At 35.3% G+C, this 23,887-nt stretch overlaps 2 protein-coding genes and 1 non-coding gene across 4 annotated transcripts in view; 1 reads left to right on the forward strand and 2 right to left on the reverse strand.

Annotated features, from left to right (window-relative positions):
• The window catches only part of LOC135720486 (LIM and SH3 domain protein 1-like), an 18,716-nt gene extending 4,154 nt beyond the window's left edge, over positions 1-14,562 (reverse strand). The window contains exons 1-4 of the mRNA XM_065242633.2: positions 14,330-14,562; positions 10,814-10,908; positions 5,290-5,374; positions 1-20 (exon numbers count right to left, since the gene is read on the reverse strand). Coding sequence (XP_065098705.1) covers positions 1-20; positions 5,290-5,374; positions 10,814-10,908; positions 14,330-14,398 — 269 coding nt within the window. The 5' untranslated portion in view covers positions 14,399-14,562. The remainder of the gene's footprint in view (positions 21-5,289; positions 5,375-10,813; positions 10,909-14,329) is intronic.
• A 575-nt stretch (positions 14,563-15,137) lies between these two features.
• trnac-gca (transfer RNA cysteine (anticodon GCA)) lies at positions 15,138-15,209 on the forward strand. Its single transcript has one exon. It is a non-coding gene; the product is annotated as a tRNA-Cys (tRNA).
• Positions 15,210-16,602: 1,393 nt separating this feature from the next.
• plxdc1 (plexin domain containing 1) overlaps positions 16,603-23,887 on the reverse strand; it is a 51,008-nt gene continuing 43,723 nt past the window's right edge. The window contains exons 11-14 of one of the 2 annotated variants that reach the window (XM_065242635.2): positions 23,462-23,585; positions 23,041-23,076; positions 18,441-18,589; positions 16,603-16,949 (exon numbers count right to left, since the gene is read on the reverse strand). In XM_065242635.2, the coding sequence (XP_065098707.1) occupies positions 16,827-16,949; positions 18,441-18,589; positions 23,041-23,076; positions 23,462-23,585 (432 nt within the window). In that variant the 3' untranslated portion in view covers positions 16,603-16,826. The remainder of the gene's footprint in view (positions 16,950-18,440; positions 18,590-23,040; positions 23,077-23,461; positions 23,586-23,887) is intronic. The other variant, XM_065242636.2, reaches the window with a different exon arrangement.

Genomic DNA, 23,887 nt, shown 5'->3' on the forward strand with positions numbered 1-23,887 from the left:
AACTCCTCTTTGTACAGCACCTGCAATACAGAGAAATGTTGAGTTGGCGATCAGAATCAGTGAAAAGACCCCAGAAAGAGAAAACGTGGTCTTATAAGGAAATAGCAACTAACAAGCCTAAACACGTTAGGGCTGCACTGTTGCTTTAAAGTGAGATGTGAAAATATGCTGTTTGCTTTAGGCCAAAAAATGCAAACTTACAACACAATCCAACTTCCTTAATGAAAAAACAGTGAGGCATCAACATTTAAGCATTCCAACCCCAGACAGCAAACGACTCCAGGCCGGATCCGCACCAGAGCTGCCGACCGAGGAGTCCTGCCTGGGACGTAATTTTATGGGAAAACATAACTATTTTACATCTCACCGCATAAATACGTACAATTTGAATTGTTTTAAAATGTATGATCATTAGTGAAAAGCAAAAATGAAGCTCCACCCCTAATGCCAGTCTGTACTAAAAGCACAAATGAGGTCGTATGAATTCATACGAATTAACCAGCTCGTAAAATAATGTTACAAATTACTATGCGGTTCTGTTGACCTTTCAAACAAAAGATTGGTTATGAATGTCGTACACTGGAACTGCCATGAGGGAAATTAAAATCCGCTTTGGGTGTCAATTACATTACAGTGCTGTATTTTACTGCAGTACAAACCGCTAGACTGAGTCTACGAAGCGTCTTGCGCATGGCTACAATTTACACCCCTGTCACTGGGAGTGATTATTCTCAAGCCACCAGCCGTAATGTGGGTATCAAATGAAAGATTAATATGTTTGTGGTGGCCGGGGTACTGTCAGCGAAATATATTAAAAACTCAATTTACGACTAAAGCAGCAAAACGGAGTGAAATGGGCCCTGTGGCACCCCAGCTAGCTGGTTGGACGAACTTTCGAATGAGTCTAAATGTTTTACTTTGGGTGAGGTCTGCAAACACAGCGCTGCCAACCGGAGTGTGACTTGACCATCTTTATAACCCTCCCTTCTGAGTCTGACCCATATACGGACAAACCGCACAAAAACACTTTCATACACACACATGGACGAGCTGAGACAGGGTGGGGTGAGCTGGTAACGCATGCTTGCACACGCACACTCACAAAAGGCCCCTGACATTCCCCAGATTGACATCACCATCCCCCTTTCCTGCATCGTCCCGGAAATTCCCCATAAAGTGGCCAGTCTGAGCTGACCCAAGGGTGCGAGACCGCTCCGCTCTCCCACAGCCTGTAAACAAAGGCCCTAAATACAGAGGGAGATAGAAAGACCCCTCCAGTGCACAACTATGCCAGAAATGATGAGTAACACTCTTGCTATGAGGTTTGTGCTGTATTACGGCATTATCTTTGGCGTTTTAACGCTTTTACGTTCGTTTGTACAGTCACAGTGTGGCTATGTGAAAGGATACAGTATGTAGATTGACGTACGTGAGAAAATGAGACACTAAGTATTTTTAACACTGCTCCAGGATACGTATTTACATACAGCAGAGCAGTTGAATCATCTTTTTGTATTATGCCTCTGGAACAGAAGGCAGTTGTGGCACTAATCCCACATATAAACCTTTTAAAATAACATCTCTCTTCTTGTCCTCCTAAAATATCATCAAGAGGTCAGCTAATTTTTACCTTAATCCACAGTCAATGTTTCATTAACATATCTTAAAGGTGCAATGTGTAACTTTTAGAAGGACCTCTTTGCAAAAATGCAATATAATAAACATAACTATATAATCAGTAGTATATAAACACCTTACAAAATGAACTGTATTGTTTTTATTTTCTTAGAATGAGCCGTTTTTATCTACATACACCGCTGGTCTCCCTATATGGAAGTCTCCGCCATGTTTCTACGGTAGCCCTAAATGGACAAACTGTTTCATCTCTGTTGTCTCAGACAAAGAGTATAGAAGAACAAGAGATGATTTACTTTAACAAAAAGGGCAAAGGACCTCTTGAAATGAGTTGGCTTGTTATATACAAATCAATATTCAACTTAATATACTTTGTTGTCCCATTCCTGGGTAATTTGTCTTGGACATCATGACATGGCCAGTTCACAACATCCATAACATAAGTCATAGATAAAAAAAATAACAGTACTAATAAAATCTTACAACGTTTGATCTCATTGTAACTCTGTTTAAGATTTAGCTCGGCGATTGCACTAAATCATTTTTATAACGGTTGGATTTATTAGACTTGTATTAGTGCCAGTATTCAATACTACATCTTTTTGTGATAATTAAAGGGGACAGAGAATGAAAAACCATTTTACCTTGTCTTTGTTGAATAATGGTAGTCTACCCGCATTCACAAACATACAAAAAGTGCTAGACATGCAAAACATCTTAGTCTCATAGAAATTCCTCTTTTAGAAATGTCAGCCAGAAAACGGCCCAATCTGAAAAACTGATGCTTATGACATCACAGGCATCTCCCTGCCCCTCCACTTTAAAATAATTGGCTACATTTTTTGAGTGGCAGCAAAGTCAGCCAATCAGTAATGAGATTGCAAGTTAAGCCAGTAGGGGGAGCCAAATAGGTGCAAAACCACTTGTTTAAAATCCCCCACACTAATAGAGCTATCTGAGAGAGGTTTTTAGGAAGCTTCTAAGGCATTACAGACCCAAACAAAAATGTTTTTGTCTACATGTCACATCACAGAACAAGGATAAATACCCCGTTCAATCATTCTATGTCACCTTTAATTTATACAATATTATTCCTGTGGGCAATTCAAAATATTTTGAATAATTTGATATACATATTACCATAATTGTTTACAAATAATTTTCGAATAAATCCCTTGCATATGGTCGGTGTCTTCCAAACAAAAACTACTTTTTAAGTGTGCAAATTTTTTTCAATGCAATATATAAGTGACACGCTAAATGGTGATGTTTGCATTTGCATAAAACAGCACTGCTGTTAATGACAGGGAATATATCTGCCTATTAAATGCTGAAATTCATCAACATTTATCATTCATAATTAGAGTCACTTATTATAAAAAGCCAGGTAATAAACACCATATAGTTGTTAATTTAATTATAATGCTTAATGCAGTAACAGGGAGAGCAGGTCAGACAGAATTGCTGTGTACTAAAAATAAAAAAAAGGTATCCCACATTTCAGGTGCCAGGGTTAAACTTACACTACATTTATGCCTTTGATACGATACTAGTCTCTGGTACATCAGTACAAACATTAAATTGTATCATTTGACAACAAATTAAGGCTTAGGTGGTTGATAAAATGAAACTAGAGACTATGAATAGATTTGAAACAAAATCCCCTGTCAATAATTTGCGACTGATTTCAGAATCATTTTGTTTAAAGGATTAGTCAATTTTCATAAAAGAAAAATCCAGATAATTTACTCACCACCATGTCATTCAAAATGTTGATGTCTTTCTTTGTTCAGTCGAGAAGAAATTATGTTTTTTGAGGAAAACATTGCAGGATTTTTCCAATTTTAATGGACTTTAATAGAGCCCAACATTTAATACTAAACTCAACACTTAACAGTTTTTTTCAACGGAGTTTCAAAGGACTATAAATGATCCCAAACGAGGCATAAGGGTCTTATCTAGCAAAACGATTGTCATTTTTGACAAAAAAATAAAAAATATGCTCTTTTAAACCACAACTTTTCGTCTAGGTCCGGTCCAGCGCGACCTAACGTAAATGCATAGTGACGTAGGGAGGTCACGTGTTACATATATAAAACGCACATTTGCGGACCATTGTAAACAATAAACTGACACAAATACATTAATGAGTATCAGTTGACATACAACAACGTAGGAGCGGTCCTCTTTCAACACACTTGTAAACACTGGGGCGGAGTTTCGCGTTCGTCCTCTGTGACCTCTTGACGTCATGACGTATTGCGTGGGGTCAGCTGGCGCATCACAACCGTTTCTAGACGAGAAGTTGTGCTTTAAAAGTGTATATTTGTTATTTTTATTGTCAAAAATGACAATGGCTCGATAGATAAGACCCTTATGCCTCGTTTTGGATCATTTATATTCCTTTGAAACTCCGTTGAAAAAAAATGTTAAGTGTTGAGTTAAGTATTAAATGTTGGGCTCTATTTTAGAAAAATCCTGCAATGTTTTCCTCAAAAAACATAATTTCTTCTCGACTGAACAAAGAAAGACATCAACATTTTGGATGACATGGTGGTGAGTAAATTATCTGTATTTTTCTTTTAAGAAAATGGACTAATCCTTTAAGGATTCAGTTTTACTTTAAGGTAAGAATGGATTCAGCATATGTTAGGATGACACAGACAGAGTTCACAGTGAGCACACACAACGAGTGCAAGTTACCTCACTTATATTAAACATCCCATCTGGGTTTCATTTATTAAAAACTTACATCATAACATCAGAAGTAATAATGTAAAATAATCAAAAGCATATTAAATGAATCTCATGCAAATCTGCCTTGACTTTTACACGTCAGTTTAAACTGCTGAAATGTTCTTAAAAAACTACAAACAGCATCATCTGAGGTCAACTACTGAAGTTTGTTAAATATTATATAGCGCCCCAGTGAATTTACTTATTATTTATTCATTTAGCTGACGCTTTTATCCAAAGCGACTTACAATTGCTATATACGTCAGAGGTCGCACGCCTCTGGAGCAACTAGGGGTTAAGTGTCTTGCTCAGGGACACAATGGTGTGTCACAGTGGATTAGAACCCGGGTCTCTCACACCAAAGGCGTGTCTTATCCACTGCGCCATCACCACCCCAATTCTGTACTCGATTAATGATAAGTCTATATCTAAAAGTGAAAAGAACTAAAATGCTGATAAGAAAAAAAGTGAAGAACATCAGGAAATGACACAAGTGGACTCAAACCCACATCTGCCAACCGAGACCTATGGTTAATGTGTCAGAGGCACATGTGCAAACCTCTAAGCCACAGCTGATGTGGTGCAATTCTGTTCAGCAATTCTGCATAAGAAAAAACCCCAGTGTTGTGGTAGTTTATAACAACCTGCTCCACTAGTAAGGTTCAAAATTTGTGTCAACTTTAAAAAAAATCAACAGCGTCCCAAACGAAGAAGCAGCCAAGTCCAAAGCACATAAATCAGAAGGAGCTGAGCGAATCATTTACTTCTCACTTGTTTTCCTTAGGCTTGGAATGTAAATAATGAGTTCATCCCATCCACAGCTATTTTCCCACTGGATAAATGTGACCATGAGCCGGGAAAAGGAGGACTGGAAATAAGAAGAGATATGGGATAAGGGTTTATGAATAAGACACTTACTTGACTCTGCATCTTGCTCTGCTGTTTGAGTCGAAGGTTTTCTGGTGTGTCAGCCACAATGGTGAAGGATGTTTTAGGGTAGTGTCTAAAAAAAAAAAAACACAGACATTATTGTTCCATAGCATTGCCATATGACACAATCACTACATTTTTTGTACACTTTTTAATTTGTAGTTTTCATGAACAGCTGAACACCACCTTCCATTCTGACTAAGTACAATGCTGTCACTCTATTCTAACATAATGGGACACACTTGAATTTGGAAACACTATAAACAAACAAAACCAAAGAAACACAAGATTACGTATACTTGTATAGCTCAGTGGTAAAGTTTAGCAATAGCAAATGGTCATGGGTTCAATCAGTGAACACACAATCCGATAAAAAAAAACATGTATCCTCGTAATGCACTGCAAGCGTCAGCCAAATGTGTAATTGTAACTGTTATAGATCACCCTGATCCTGACATTTTCCCAATAAAGCATTCTGGGACACTGGTATAATCCTATTATATATTATAGAGAGCTATATTACATTTTAGGAGATTTGATGATATTTTATTTAAATACCAAATTAGTCTCAGATATTTTACCTACAACTGCTTAAAGGGGTCATGATGTGTTTTTTATTTTTTTATCGTGTTCACTGAGGTGTACTTACATTGCTGAAACACATCAAAATTTGGGTAATTTATGACCCTTTCCACACTGTTTTAATCCTCTGATTGAAACAGTCCCCTAAGAGCAATCGGCCTGGTTCAAAGTCCCGCCTACTTCTATGATTAACAGCCTACATACAGAAACTACATAATTTTATTACAGATATAGGTTCTCATTTGCCCTTTTGCCACATTATATAGAGCTATAATAATAAATGTAGATTGTGTAGGTATAATCTGGCTTTGAATAAATTCAAGTTTTGCATGTAGAGTTTATTTGCAAATCCGAGCTCAGTTTGTGACACTGTTGAGACATATAAGAGATTTCTGGGTCTTTTTCTCAGACATATCTGAGATGCAGATTATTTAAAGAGCATCTATTTTCCAATTCACGATTTTACATTTCCTTTGGTGTGTGCGTGTGTGTTAGTACATGTTAACGATATGCAAAGGTACAACAAAGTACACAATGATGCGAGCTATATTCTCCAACTTAAATCTCTTTTTTTTTAACTACAACAAACACACAAATTGTAGGCAACAGTTTACTTCCTTGGTATGTTGGCGTGGACACGACGGCCATTATCATAATGACTTCTGACTCACAGCCTGTGTTTTCATATTTAAAGAATTTTCTATTGACTATTTAAACCATGCCTCAAACGACAAAAGTATTCAGGCCAATCACAACGTACTGGTAAGCTGGTCATTTGGAGGACACTGCGCTTTTTAGAAGATGAGCTTTGTACAAAATCAACGCGTTTTTAGGAGGCAGGTGCAACAATAATAATAAAACAGTACGGATTGTGGAAAATAATTTGTTTTTTGAACCACAAACCACGCGGACACATTTTATTATAGCAAATACACAAAATAACGTTGTGTTTAGCAATGTAATAGGTGCTCTTCAAGGTTCTTGCTTTCTCTCCATTTAATCTTTCTGGGTCTAAATTGAGATATTTAAGAGATTGCATCTGGGGTTTTTTTTCTGGGCAGCCATAATGCATTACTCAAGATGCAAAACTTCAGCTTCCGTTAGCAGCTAAAAAATGTATCACCTGTGATGAAAGTGTTTGAAACAGACATGGTGTCAGATAACAAGCATGCTGACCGTGTCAGATAGACCCTACAAGTCCCTTAGTCTTAGTGGTAAGGCCGGTAAGGACCGTATTTACACAATAACTGTGTTGAGTAATATTCTTTTGGAAAGAAGGATGTCAGATCTTAGTCAAACCTAGTAGTCACTCAAAAGGTTGTTAGATTAACAGAAGTATAAGAAAGAGGTGTGACAGCACTACAAAAATGGTTATCTTTATTTCACTTGAGGGTACACTGCTAGGAAAACCTGTTTTTATGTAAAGTACCTTAAATTTCACAAAACTGCCTACAAAACAAACAAACCACACTCTCCATTTAGGGAAATGCATGCATGCATAATGGTTTTATCTTAAAAAAAAACCTTAGGCAGAGTAAGACAAGGTGATATAGGGGCGGTTTCCCGGACAGGGATTAGACTAGTCCTAGACTAAAATAAATTTAAGAGAGGTCCAAACTGTTATGTTTTAAGTAAGGAAAGTTTAAAACTAGTTATATTTCATAATTAAACTAAAGCCTAGTCCTGGCTTAAGCTAATTCCTGTATGGGAAACCACCCCATAGTGAAAATGAAATTATATCTGAAAATTTTTAGCCGTTTGGCGATTTTTTTAAATATATTTTATTATATATGAATTTAACCTAGGTTGCTTTAAAAGTGAGTTTTAAATTACAGTATTTCTTAAATTATTTAGGCCAAACTGCCATTGTTATTGTATATTTAAAAAGTAAAATACAATAAAATTGAATGTTTTTATCTCTGATTCATTAACTGAACAGAAGAAAAAAATACCATTATTTTTTATTATCTTGTTAGTTTATATACACCAATATAACAATAAATAAAACTAAACAGAAACAAATTCACCAAGTTACATTTTACCCTATTTAATGACACATGCCAAATGTCTAATAAGTAATGCAGCAGTTTTTTTCTGAAACTGATTCAAGAAAATAAACCATTTAAGCTAGTTTACTTTTAGCAGTGGATGTGTAAAAATGCACTGATACCCACAAAGCAAGGAGGTGTTGTATCTAATAATCTAATGATACGGTCATATGGAAACTACACCCATTCCCCATTCTGTCAAATGGATTACATATTCAAAATAGGCTTAGTATATCAGATCAGAAATGTTTACATGTTGCCTCTTCCGTTTATTAGGTTGCCATATGTAAACAAACTACAAATGTACACATTCAAAACAGCGGCCAGCCATAATTAGTCACAAACCACATAGAGAAGATCACAATTTCTCAAGAACTTCAGTTTCAGTCAGAACTTCCTCTAGTGAGCAACAGTTTAAGGGCACACATGATGTGTCAATATGAATTCATTTTAACGTCATAAGGTTAAGAAAGAACAAATGACGTTAAAACACCCAATCTTCCCTTTTCACCTTAGTGTTACATTGTGAAGACAAATCCCAAAATGGATCACTTGAAAATGAGGTCAGATTGAACCTCATAGCCTTTTCTAAATAAAGCCCAGTGTATTGCAGTATGACAGGAGGAACATAACTTCCTGTGACTGTTTAAAGTGAATTAAAGCTGCAAGCAATAAAACTTTTTGGGAAAGGTTCCCGATGGGTTACAGGTGAAGGGGAACAGAAAGCCATTTGAACAACATTTTCTTATTAAAGCTTACCAACAAAAAACTGGTGTGGTTGCCATAACATAGGAAACAATAGGCCTCACTTTGATTCATAAACAAAAAGAGATTGTTTCACGTGTTGCCAACAAAGCAGAACAAAACCATGCATCCACAACGAGCGCTTTTAAAATCTATACAAAAAGTCACACACACTCTTAGAACGGATGCGTTAAAACAATACAATCAGTGCTAGTTTAAGAACAACACATTTAGTGTGTTGTCATCTGTGATATTATTATAAAAACAGATTTTGTGTTATTTTTAACACAACTTATGTTTAATTTTTAACACAAAATCTGATGACACATGTGTTAAAATGACACATAATGTGTTAAAAGCATTACACACACACACAAAAAGTGTAAACAATAAACACAAATACTTTCTTAGAGTGCAGCAGAAAATATTGGGGAAGGATTTTCAATGCAGTTCTCTGGCACTCACTTCCATATAAAAGTAAAATTTTTACATTTGGCAAAATGGCGGAGTATAAAGAACTTGTTTGTATATTCATAGCCTATCCAAGAACTCTGGTTTCCTCAAATAAACACAAACTAATCCTGCAAGACACCTCTTTTTAAAAATTATGGAGAAAAACTATTGTACGTATAGAACTACAAATATTTGTCATGGACGATGAAGTTACGCGTTTAAAAATATGAGCAGTACAAATACACCAACCTCGAAATAAGATCTGACTGTTTAAATAGTCTAAAACCAGGAACAGACTATAAATAATTATGAATCTAGTTGCTGTCAAGCACCAGGACAAAAAAGCATTCATAAAAATCCCATTTGTCATTCAATTACACAAGTCAAATGAAAAGATAATGATAGATTCAGAGTAAAGTATCTTTACTTGTATCTAAGTCCAATATTTTATGTAAATTTAAATGAAAAATTTAAGAGCAACAAGTATTACATTGTAGTATCTGCAGTACTTGTTTTTCTTTTACTTCACTACATTGTAAAGCATAAACTCCACATTTTACTCCACCTTATTTCATATTAAATTGATTTAATACCTAATAATTACTAGGGCTGGGTATCGATTCAGATTTTCCAGATCGATTCGATTCACAAGCTATCAAATCGATTCGATTCTCGATTCATTTTTCGATTCCGGTTCTTGGGCCGGATTTTATACTCGATTCTCGATTCAACTCAATGAATATAGATTTAATACAAATACTATTATTAATAAAAAGAACAGTGAACTGCAGGTTACAAGTGGGTAATTAATAAAATCGATGAAGCACTTGAAACCGCCATTTTAAGCACTGAATGAATGAATGACAGGTTCGCCTCCTGCTCCTTGATAACATCACGAAAGGCAAAAAAGAGGGTGACATCTTCTGAAGAAGACTAGTAATTCGATTAACGTTAATCTTTCGTTCAATGTTTGCAGAAATAAATATGAAAGAAAAAAAATCGATTCTGCTCTTTGAGAATCGATTCTGAATCGACCAGGTTTTAAAAAACGATTAATCGAAAAATCGATTTTTTTGCCCAGCCCTAATAATTACATAAAAAAAATCTACATTACTTTATTTGAGTATTAATAAGAAAGTACTACAATAAAATGTACTTTAAGGGATAGTTCACACAAAAACAAAAATAATGTCATCATTTACTCACAACTCTTATGTTGTTGTACACATTTCTTTGTTCTGATGAACACAAAGAAAGATATTTTGAAGAATGTTTGCAACCAAACTGATCAGAAGCCACAATGACTTTCATAGTAGGAAAAAGAATACTATGGAAGTGAATGGGGCTTCTGAACAGTTATACAGGTTTATAACCAAATGATTATTCTTTAAATGATTAAAGTATTATCATTTTGTAGTGATGTGTCCCTTTAAGGATTAAAGGTAAAAAAACAACCTGTATGTATGAAAGGCAGTGGAGTGAAAAGCACAATATAATACATCGAAATGAAAGTAAAAGTTTATCAAAGAAAAAACACTTGAAATACCAAACGTACAGATACTTTAAATACTTCACTACGTTACACCTCCGGACAGATTTCATTTTCATTTTTGGGTGTGCTTTCCCTTAAAACAAGAGTGAGATGTCAGGAAGGGTGAGAAAACAGCATGGTAAAAAACACTTACTGGCTGCAGTAGGGTTTCTTGTCAAAGCCTTTGTAGTTCTTCATATTCAGAGTCATTTTGCATACCTCGCAGCTGAAACATCCTTTGTGCCAATACTGTCAAACAAGAAAAAACAGTGGAGAAAATAACAATGAGTTTAGTAAAGTTAGAATGCTGGATTAGAATAGGAAATGTTTTGCTGAATGTATTTACTGACAAAGTATGAATACTAGCAGGCAGCTCCTCAACAATAAGAATTCACTTGTTTGAAAGAGATTCTGATCTCTAAACTGTGGCCATGTAGCTTTGTAGTTAACGATCAGGTAACCAAAAGGGCATAGGTTCAAACAACCTATACCTATTGTGCATTTAACGTATGCATTCAACCACAACTAGCTACAGGGGGACTTTCCTTGTCCAACTTAAGATGGTAGCATTATGTATTGTTATTGCTTAAAAAATTCAAACAATCCCTGTTGTGTGGCAAGTAAAGACTTTTTCAAACTGGTCTCTCTATTCAACAGTACTTTAATAGCTCACCACCCTGTGATAACCTTTGACCTCCATGTTTGCTTATCTATCCAATTTGCAAACATTTAAATCTCATTGGCGTTTTTATGGCAAGCTGGCATTTAGAAGAGCCTCAAAGACTATCATTTAGGACACCTAAATGTTCCTCCCTTACAAAACAGTGTTCAGTACAACTGGGTACACAAGAAGCATCTAATTCTTTATGTCAGTTCTGAAATCAATGACAAATGTACAAAAAAACGTGATTACGAAAAAAACAGTATGTGAAATAGGTCTTCACAGCTTCCCAAAATCCAGGACACTGCAGCTGAAGTGGTCCTATAGATAAACACAAGACTGCCAGATCTGCAGAGCTTGACAATGGACCTCACAGATGCTTCACACTCCCACTTAGATGGCATTGTTGGTAATTCAGTCACAGACCCCGCAACTCATCTACAGTGGGAAAGTCATGCACAAGTGACTTTGGCTGTGCTGGTCATTAAGCAGTCTGCTTCCTCATTTTTTTTGTAATTGCGCATCACGATCCAAATAAAAATCCTTTTTCGTAACTTGTCTGGCACAGAACTACACAATACTGATATCGGAGTATAAAATTTGTTCTGTATAAATAGAAAAAAAAAGATCACGGATCACCCATGACCATTTAGAACCAACTGCATTATTTTTATTTTTCTCACTGTGTTATCGTTATATTGGACGGTGCATTGGCCTTTGATACCTTCAGCCTCAAATTCACCAATTTTAAAGATACAGAAACACACTACATAAGTCTGACATGTAATCAGTATCAGATGGTCATTGCAACATGGATGAAATTTGCAATGACAGCATGCGAACATTCTAGCAGCTGAGTCACTGAACTTCCCACTCACCCAGCACTATAGGTACTATCGTCCATAAAGCTTTTCTTTCACAATGCATATCTACACTTCCAAACGAAGTAAAAGTAATGGTGTAAAAGCTGCAACTGTTAGGGTAGCCTTTCATATGTATACATATGCTATAAATATGTAACTCTGAGGTACTAATATGCTCTTTTTTAAGTAAAAAGGTGTACTTTTTGAAGGTGCACCGCCCAAGTAACCGCTTTGTACCTTTTTATTACACTGTAATTTCTATCATATTACTAAACCAGGACAAATCTTAAATCTTGCACTGAATAAATAAAATTGCAGTTAAAAATCTGTTAAAACCCTAACCCTGCGCCTAAACCGCCTACTTCCCTACTATATAGTAGGCAAAAAGCAGTAGGAGAGATGAGTAGTATGTCCGAATTCATAGTATTAAAAAAAAAGGAGGCGAAAAGTCCCCAGGTGACCTACTACCTCCGGCAAGATGTTTGTGTGTGCATTTCGATGGATACTTTACTATGCCGTAAGCTCCCAGTAGAGGAGTCAGAAAGAGGTAACACAGCTCTATTAAAATGCAAATACATATAGGGAACAGCTTTTCCTTGATATTTGGAATTAAATTGCGCTTACTACAGAATCCAAATGGCTCACTTGTTATTACGTACACCAACATGACGAATGTAGTACTTCCAAATTTCATTCACACTACCCATATTTATAGTATACTATATATAGAGCGTACAGTTTTAACAGTCGATGAGTACACACTTTGTCTAATTCAGTACGCACTGTTACAGTATGCAGTTTCGGACGCAGGGATTCCTGGTGTGTCTGTGAGAACTTTTATTTCAACAGTGGGATAATGTACATCCATTTTCCGGTTGTATAGTAAAATAAACCCCAACAGTGTGATCAGGACACCACACATTACATGGCTACTTGCCACATGAGTAAATAAACGGATATAGCATATTGATTTGAAATATTTAATTAGCTCATTTGGAAGTAATTTACATCTGGCATGGGAAAGGCGCATTTATTCATAAAACAAATATTAGTACCGGGCAAGATGACTGGCAGTGCTCGGATAAGCATTGTGTTATTATCAGTTTTAAAGGTTGTTATAAGGCATAACAGATCAGATCTCTCTCCTGACTGGCTAATCAGAATCAATTATTCCAGAAAGATGTGTGTTTGAAACATTGTGTTTCTTTAAACAACAGAAACCTCAAAATAACCACTAACCTTTACATGAAAATAAAGAACCAAACGCGTAGGTAACATCCGGACAGGAAGTGCAGTCATAAACCGCTGTTTAATAAAAATAGATATGCTGGCACGATAAAATAAATGGCAACGACAGTTCCACTGGTAGCCGTTAAAACTGTATAAGTGTTTGTGTGAGAGACCCTAAATGCACCTTGTTAAAAATCATTCATTAATCAGACACAGATTTACATATAATCTTAGCATGCAAAGTCACAGATAACGTTACAGCTTATCACATGTTTATTAGGACTTTAAAAAAGCCAAGTTTCTTTCGTTTCCCACCCCACACACACTCTTATTAAAACACATGAAATAAACGTATTTATTGAAATTTATACTAGTCCTAACAGGCACTAACCGCTACAGAAACACGACCACGCCCACATTTTTCTTAAACAGTTAACAAAGATAAATGATAGCGATTACCCATGTAATAAACCATACATTCGTTATAAATGACTTTTGTATATATAACATTTCAAATTCAGCTCATAATAAATAACACATTGGCTATAGCGAGACACTGCAGAAGTTAGTTTGTATGCTTTTTAAAAATGTGTGCTACAGGAAGTAAAATAAAAACAAATCGAGAGTTCAACGAGGAAAAATGTTTTAGTGTTGACTCTTTAAAAACGTTACAATTTGAAAATTATTATTAAATACAAAACGTGACTGTCTAAAGTTATATGCAATGCTTGTGTATTACGGAAGTAACGTTAGTGTGTTGAAAGAACAATACGAGAACATAACTAAAATGTATGGTGTAATTTAGGATAAAATCCTCACTCATGGTAAAATAATTAGCGTGGTACATAACCAAACGGTAACATGTTGCAAATATAATGCAAAACATACTTGATGTTAGTGAGACAGCATCACTCACCTTGTCCAAACAGTTGACTTTTTCCGTAGGGTACACAACCTTGTTACATCTGCTACACGACGGATTCATGTTGCTCGGCTTGCCTTTGGTCTACCTGAGAAGCTTAAGAAACGGTGGGCCAAAAAAACACGAGAAACGGGATGTAGAATGCGTCCCCGTGAGCTGTCACTGCCAACTCAGTGCTCGTCTGTAATGGGTGCGTTCTTCCACCACGCCTCACGAACGCGCGTAGCTAGTAGGAAGCGCGCCTCTGTAGATTTGAGGCACTGTGACTCCGCCCACCTCCCACGGTTCCGGGGAGAGATGGGCGGGGCCACTGTGTTACAAACCGCTGAAGATGCTTTAAAAATACCATATATGTACAACACTGGGCTGGAGAAGACTTTTATGTTTCCTCACTATAAATAGCAGATATTAAGCCATCCACGCACATATCAACTGTGTAGGAGAGTTTTTAAACGTGAACACAATTAGTATTTATAGAAAACTTAAAATAGAGCAACTTGGACTAATTATAACCTAAGGAAAATCTAATATGTTCCTGTTTGTTTTTTTTATAAAAATATACAGTGCTTAAATACAAAGGGTCGGTGTGTGTAGATGTCATACTGCTCCCTACAGCCACTCTTTGAAATAACAGCACATATTTTATCAGAAACAAAAGCAAGAACTGCACAGATAAAGCGGCTTTTAAATACATATTTAAAGATACAAATAAATATACATTATCCTAGATTGTCTGTACCTCTCTTAAAAATAAAAATTAGAAAGATATGAAATAAGATGATTTTTTATGTTGTATGTGAATGGGGGTATAGCTCAGTGGTAGAGCATTTGACTGCAGATCAAGAGGTCCCCGGTTCAAATCCGGGTGCCCCCTCTTTTGACTTTTTTTATGTGGACAATTAATATTTTTTCGTCTACATTGTTCAAATATATACCACCGTTAAAACGCAGTTATTAGTTACTCATATTAGAACTTCAGTTACGTATGTATCTATATTTTAAAAAGTTGTGCGCCACTTTTTCCCACTTCAATTTACATACAAAATATATATTTACATTTTAATGTAAAACAATTTGAACATGTCACGCAAAGTTTGGAATGTTAACACGTACATATTAACACAGTTATGTTTCAATGTCATTCAATGGTTACTACTAAACCATTTTCCACCGACATAACCTGCAGTATCTAACAATGACCTGGAGGTGTTGCTGTTCCCCAATGTTTAACGAAACCTCCCACTCAACGGTATGTTACCACAGTAAGGGGTGGTTTCCCAGACAGGGATTAAACTAGTCCTAGACTAAAATAAATGAATGAGCTGTCCAAACTATATACAGATCTTGCACTGACATATCTTAAAATACATCAGTGCCATTTGTTTTGCTTAAAATGCACACAAGTAATGTTTTTAGGAAGACATATTTGTTAAAACTAGTTATATTTCCTAGTTAAACTAAGGCCTAGTCCTGGTTTAAGATAATCCTTGTCCGGGAAACCACCCCTTACTGTGTAAGTTTATGTGGTTAATTGGTTATGAAGTAAAATGAGATCGATATAACATGCTAAAGAAATCACAACACACATTTCAAAACAATTCATTTTATTTGTATTGTACTATTAGCGTATTGTACTTCAAAATGTAACAATGCAATGACATTTAACGCAACAGCAATCCAACAACTTTGCCTTAGATTTGGTCATGATTGTTTGGAAACTGGTTGTTTGTTCAGAGCTCAGCAGGAAAACAACTTTTTACATTAATTACACAAATGCAACAAGTGCTATAGCTTTACATTTTAATTCAGAAGTCAGACTGAAACAATATAATAGAGTAATGCTGTTGAATGCCTCGAAAATACTTAAATTGTTTACCCTTCAACCCAAAAAAGCCACATTAAACATTTAAAATTTGCTTTTTAAATTCTGTCCTGTGCTGTTAATCAATATATTATCAGTTTATATATTTGCAAATGAATAATCATTTATTTCATAATTCAACAACAGGGCAGATCATGAAAAAGGTCTGAGAAATGTCTAACACTATAGAGTAGGCCTAAGCTAGTTCAATTAAAGTGCTGTTAAGTCCATGTGGCTAACTGAGTATTATGCATCTTTTCCCCATCAAACATAACTCATTATAAATCACAAAATATCTTTTTAAAAATGAAAAATCTTTAAAGATATGCTGTACAATAACTGCAATGCTTTTTTATAACACACATCCCATCTCACAATTAAGGAGTAAATTTAGCAGATTTTCTGGTTACAATCACCAGGCCTTCGTAACAGTTACAACCTCCTTCATCACAAAGAAACAAGGTGGACTGACAACTGTAAGGAGATGGAGAAAAGCTCACAAAAATCTTACTAACAGTCTCGAAATATCCCTTGTCTGTGACCACCTTATTGTTTTGTTCCTAAAATCATAGCCTTAAAATTAAAGCACTCTTTCTTTTGTCCGTCCCTTGTTAAGGAAGTCCTGCCTCCTCAGCATTGCTCTGCCTCAATGAATCCCTCTTTCTCATAACCCCCAAGTTCAACCTCAGCATAGCTAGAATGGCATCCTTGATTCCGAAACTTCATGGAGGGCCAATAGTTATTGGTGCGGCGCTGTGAAAAGGCACAGAAATGTACAGTTAGACTATATTCCTAATTCTGAATAGTGATATTGTTGATACTGTCAGAAAAAAACATCTAATGGTATATGGTTATGCCCTAGTGAAAGGGACCATTTCTTCAACATTTATTTTGACAGTGTGGTTACAAAACAAGCAGCATTTGTATCTCCTTATCTCATATTGTCCACCCTGTTAATTGGTAGACACCTGGCCATATAATATGGATTGCTGTAAAAATATTAACATTAAATGTACTTTCTAAAAAGCACATTGTTTCATGACCACGAGAACACTGAACAAACTGCATAACTACATGCAGTTTTTAGAAAGTTAAATTAACATTAAACATAACCAAATCTTTGTCTATCCAGAATAAAACTATAAAATAACAGCCTCATGCAAAACATTCTGGGAACCAAAAATCCTCATCAACCTTCTTCAGTTTTTTGCATTGCATGAGGTGTTATTTCAGTTTTATTCTGTAAAGATAAAGACTTGTTAATGCAAACAGCTGCCAGTAATACTGTAATTTCTACACATTTTTTTAACAGTGTACAGTGATGTCAATTATTCTGTAACAATAGCTATGTGTTATTTCAGTAGGCTGCTTCCTCCAGAGGTCTCATTCAAAGGCTGCATACGTCAGAAGGCTATGTCATTTCAGAAGAGCAGGACACTCGTAATGCGACCTTCAAATGCCCCCTTATTTTACAGGAATTCGGATTATGCATGAGATGTATTCTTTGCTGCAAACAAACTGTAAAAACTAGCGAAGATGACGTGTTTAAATGTAAAAGTATTTTCAAGTTTTCAAATAGTTTTACCTTAGTAGATAAACATGGGTAGGTTAATTTAAATCTTACCTTACACACATAAACCAGGAACCTTTTTCTATCAATTTATATAAAATTATAAAAAACTGTTTAGACTCTTATGCAAGTTTTTATTTAAAAAATAATTAACAGAAATGTAAATTATGATAGCATATAGGCTACTTTTATAGAGAGTAGGATCAACTATAATATAATAAAATAATATAGGCTTTATAATGTACAGCTATAGTGATATTATATATAGTTATAGAAAATGTATTAGATAATTATTGTCTCGATACCCACATCTCTAGTAAAAACGGGTAAACTTTATTTCCTTTTATGTCTGTATGTCCTACGAGCAACGTCTTATTTAATTAGGTTGAGGACCCTCCATATACCGCATCCTTCAGAGGATGCATCCTCCGGGGAACGTGAAGGATGCATCCTTCTGAAACAAGATACAGCTAATGTCAACCCTGTGACCTTCCACCATGTTATCAGAGAAGCATATTCCAGCAAAATTATTTATTTATCTACCCCAAAATGGAATTGAACACATAATTTGTCAAACACATTTTTAAGACTTTTATTTATTTCCAAAAATCACCTTTTCCATAAAAAAATCTGAAGAAATTACTGATCCTGCTAATAGAGGAATTTATCCTGACCTGCATGAGGTAGAAAGGAGGAGCAACAGTTGGATGTGTGTTAATGTAGTAGACAGCCAGCAGAGTCAGGAACACCAGCAGAACCAGAGCTGCCACTACTCCTGCAATTATTGCTGTGTGTTCTGGTGCCTCATCCTCACCTAAAGGGTCTGTATAAATGTGAGAGAATGTAATGTAATGAGTTAGTGAATTCAGTTACATTTTGCAATTTCCAGACACTTTTAAACTAAGCAATTACATGACATCCAATCTATACATTTCACTGTAACAGAATTATGTGTGTTCCCCGAGATTAAACCCATGACCTATGCTTTGCCAAGTTAAATGTGCCACAGGAACACTATTGTGATGAAAAACAATCATGCAAATGTTATGTTTAATTTAAAAATGATAAAGGATGTGTTGGTTGTAGATTACATAAGATACAGATAAATGATTCAGCTCAAGTCAGTAAAACACTAAACATAAAGTTGGGGTTTCCCGGAGAGGGTTTATAGTCTCAGAGTAAAATGCATGTTTGCTTTAATTTAAAACACCTTGTACTACTGACCTATCTTAACATACACAAGTGCCATTGTTTTGTTTCAAGATGCACACCTGTTTGTTTGCATAAAATACTTTATGTCCTAATATAACTAAAGCCTAGTCCTTGATTAATCTAAACCCTGTCCGGGAAACCAACCCAAAGTGCATTTTCATTACATGAAAGCTTTAATCTTTGGCAATACATGCAAAACTGGCGTGCTATGCTGTATTCAAATAAACGTCTTACATTGTCTCTGCTTGACAAAGTAAAAGAATAAAGTTTTTTTATACTTTCAGAAAAAATGTACAAAAATGAATATTGTTGTACCTTTTCTATAGCTGGGGTGGTACCCCTAAAGTTTCATTTTTGTACCTTTGTATACAACCCATTGAAATGTTCTTCCTTTTAGGGTACAATATTATAACACAAGGAGCTATTGTGTACTTTAAGGTACAACTTTGTACCAGTTGAATTTTAAGGAAACAAAACAGTTAACTGTACCTTTAAAGGTAAAGTACTCAATAGATCATAGGTGCCTGAACTAGGTCCCCTGAGCCAAAGTTGGCCTGCAGTGACCTTAAATTTGGCCCAAAAAGCATAAACATCATTGACGCAGATGTTCATATTTCTAATAAACATTTTCTAAAATGTAACATTTTTGTTTTATTTGTACATTACAAAAATGTAAATCGAAATTAAATGCAAGGAATTAAAGTGAATCAAATTTTGTAATGTACATGCATACTTGAAGATGTATAGCATGCATTATGAAACTCAGCAAACTCGTGTACTATAGGCTAATAATGGAGAAGTAGAGGCAGTGGCACACAGACAAAAGGAAATTTAAAAATGATTGGCAAAATTAACTTTGAAAATAAACTGCATTACTTATGCATAAACAGAGTAATATTTGCTTATTTATTTTTTAAATAAAAATGATAAATTAGGAGAATCAGGGCAACTTTAATTTTAACTCTTTTCCCGCCATTCATGGGCATCGGAAGCAAATGAAAAGTGGGTGGTTCCCCACATAACCCCAGCCCCGAAAAATACATTTACTGCAATAGATGACATTTTCATGTTTCCTTTTAATTAGCCTGAACATTTGGGTTTATTAAATTAAAGACAGTAGCCTATTACGGTCGAAATTCTGGTAATAGCCCTTTAAATATTTTGCAAATAATGACAGATGTCATGTTTCATTTATCTTTCTCTGTGTCATTTTTTTCTCGACTCTGCTGACAGGCTACAATGTTTATTTTTTATTTTGAGGAAATAAAAGGTAAGAAAAACGAATGAAGGTAAACTGATACAACTTTTGTATACCTTTTTTATTTGTTATACCCAATCTCTCTTTCTCTCTCTTAGAGAAATATAAATGTGAGATTCTGGAAATGAGATCACTTTATTTTATGGTATCCGTCGGGAAACAATGCTGTCATAAGAGTTTGAGCATGTGTACTTCTAAAACACAATCGATTAAACAGAGGTATGATTTTATGAATTATCTGCAAATGTACCTCGCAAATAATAACAATACGTGAAGACGTTCATATCGCAAATGAAAAGTAATTGGCTTCTGTAAAAAAAAACTTGAAAATTATCCAGCGATCGTGCCATAATCAAAATAAACTATTTTACAGCAGTAATAATATTTTAACAAGTAGCCTATACTTTTAACGTTTGAAAGGAACCACATTTAGTGCTGTGTTAATTATCATTAAAAGCAAAACGGGATCTCTGTGCCTCCGCGACAGACGCAATTCTTCTGGCATCTCTCCTCATCATCATGTGTCTTGAACTTGGGGCTCGAGTCCGACCTAAGGTTCGAGCTGCCTTTAAGAACACCAAGCTAAGTTCGTTTACCGTTAATTATTAAGACTAAATGGGCAGGCAAACTCGTGAAACAATGAAAATAAAATAATCCGCTATAATATGGTTTTACAGGTCTATAGAAAATATACTATAAATAAAGCAGTTATTAATTTCCCTAATGCATGGTTGTTTGACATTTACTTCTGTTTAAAACGTTATACATTTGGCAAATGAGGTTTTTCAGCACTATGTTCGAACAGCAACTCAGCGTTCACTCACCCCCGCGAATTATGTTTAAAAGCTGAAACGGGTCCGCCGGTGTAAAAAAAGCAAAGGTTAGGGATCCCTGTCTAGTGGAATGGATTTGAACAGCGCTTTGATAACAGACAAATGCGCTAAATTAGAGAAAAAGTGGGTGGGTCCATTATCATTGGTCTTAAAAAGTGGTTGGGTCCTGTCCCACCCACGTATAATGGTTCCGACGCCCATGCCGCCATTAACAAGTTATCTCGTCAATTAAGAGAAAACATTTGCTTTAAAAATTTATTTTTATGTTAATCTGCAATACAGCGATAATCCACTACCCAAAATGTTATTTACTAATTTTAAACTCTGTGTATGTTTTGATAATCATTCTGAATCTGATCTATAACAAAATTCCTTCACAAAAATGCAATTATTTCAGCTTTTTTTTAAAACTTTTGAAGAAAAATACCCATATTTAAGATTTTATAAGCAGGGAAAAAATATAGATAGGATGAAAGTTTTTTTTTCCCATTTTTTTGTTTGTTTGTTTATTGTTTGTTTGAAAGCAGAGGGTCTGTTCTTTCATTTGATATATTTGTATGTTTATATATCTTTAGGAGAAAATTTTCCTGGAAAGTATTTTGTGAAACTTTTGTGAAAATCACAAAAAAATGCTAGCGGGTAACTTTTCAAAAAATGGCTGGCGTGGAGTTAATATAAGACATTTACCTACGGCCCTAAGTCAGGTTTGATTTTTGGCACTTGGTAGGAAAAAGTTTGGGCACCCCTGTAATAGATTCTTAAGGTACACTAATGTACCCAAAAAGGTAAAACATTCTATTATGTTTAGTATACGTGCAAAACAGAACATTAGCTTACATTTTGTTGTACCTTTTATTCTGACAGTGTATATACTGATAACTATCAACAAATGTACATGAAACTTTTCTTTACAGTATTAAAAAAAAATAAAGTTGTTGCTTCACATTTGGTTCTTTTCATTTTTTTTTATCTGTGTTTTCATAATCTCATGATACACATGATAAAATGGACATTCCTGGATTTGAAAGAAGCAGCGATAACACTTTACAACAAGGTTTTTAGTAAACAACATGAGTAAATGCATTAACTTACATGAACAATAGTTGTTCAACATGTATTTATTTATTCTTGTTAATGTTAGTTAACGTTAGTACAGTTATTTATGCACTCAAAAAATGGCTGGGTTATTATTGACCCATAATGGGTAAATATTGGACAGAACACACCACCGGGTCAATTTTAACCCAGTGGTGTGTTCTGTCCAATATTTACCCATTATGGGTCAAAAATAGCCCAGCCATTTTTTGTGTGTTAGCTCATGGTGCATTAACTAACGTTAACAGTTGAATTGTTTGATTTGAATGTTATTAAAAGCTGTAGAAGTATTGTTCATGTTAGCTAACAAATTAACTAATTGTTAACAAATGAAACCTTATTGTAAAGTGTTATCGACATTTCATGGTGTGGAAGCTGCAAGTTGTTTGTCTCTTCTGCATTTCATCCCTCTAGCGGGAACTGCTTGTCTGGACAGTTGTGAACTACTGTTGGTGAATTGCACATATGCTGACATGAATTTTTAAAGTTGTTGTTTTGTGTACGTCTTTGATCACTGTATGTGTTACATAAATGTGTTACATACTTATTATGTATACCTCTGTCTTATTGTAAGGCAAAGCTGATCATGTAGCTTAATCTTATCATTAAATCCAGATGTAACCAGCATATTCTTTTTGCAGTTTTGCAGGGCAAGTTCTGCTAAATTGAATGAAACATTATAAAACGTGTTAAACTGACCTAAAACGTGTTAAACCGACTATAGCTGAAACTCAATCAATTTAGCCAAAATATTGAGTAAGCAAACACACAAGGGATGGAAGTCCTGCATGATTGCTGTCCGATTCTGCAGATTTCCTCATCATGAACGAATAAAAGCCAAGACTGCAAGAAACACGAAGCCAATAACCAACTTACCATGGCCATGGTGTTGAAAGTGCTGTTTGGTGTCATCTGTGGAGGAAAGAAACTGTTGTTGTACAGAGCGATGGCAGAGGCCAGACCAGCAACGACAGGATGAGAGTATTTTAGCATAAGCGCACATGCAAGATGCGTTCCCAGCACGTTAGACAAGAACATGCAAAATGTTATTAAACTAGCTGTAAGGTTATAAAGATCATGCTTTAAAAACTTTTGGGTCTTGGGATTACAGGTATACTACATACTAGAAAAAATTATAAATCTGAGACACTCAAGCATGGTAAATTAAGGTAAAACTAATTATTTGATATGACACCTTGTGTGCATCAGCAAAATACTGCAGCAATGAGTGTGAAGGGATTACATTTTCAGTTTTTATGTGTCATGGGGGCTTTTCCGGGTTTAATAAAGTACTCACCCTCAGTCACAGAACTGGCGGGTTGGGCTGCAGGGGTGGGAGTGGCTGGCGGTGATGAAGAACCAAAAGGATTGATTGAACTGTCTGGTCCTCCCTGAGCATAATCTTCACATGTGCCTTTTGCCTTTGACAAATTATTGTACGTTAGTCAGTACAACAGCAGTATGTACATTGATCATTGCATATTATTAAAGCAGAAAATGGCAATTGAACAAGCCCAGTGACAAACGTGAACAGACACATCAGTAATTCACAAGCTATTAACTTTGGAATTTTGTTTTAGGAAAACTGTATTATGTGGTTTTTAGTAAATATATATTAAACCCACACATATGTGAGTGTATGCTTAAAAGAAACTTTGGTAACACTTTACTTGAAGGGGTGTGCATAAGACTGACATAACATCTTCATAATCATGACACGACA

Source organism: Paramisgurnus dabryanus, chromosome 1 (genome assembly GCF_030506205.2).
Source record: "Paramisgurnus dabryanus chromosome 1, PD_genome_1.1, whole genome shotgun sequence".
Classification (NCBI taxonomy): Eukaryota; Metazoa; Chordata; class Actinopteri; order Cypriniformes; family Cobitidae; genus Paramisgurnus; species Paramisgurnus dabryanus.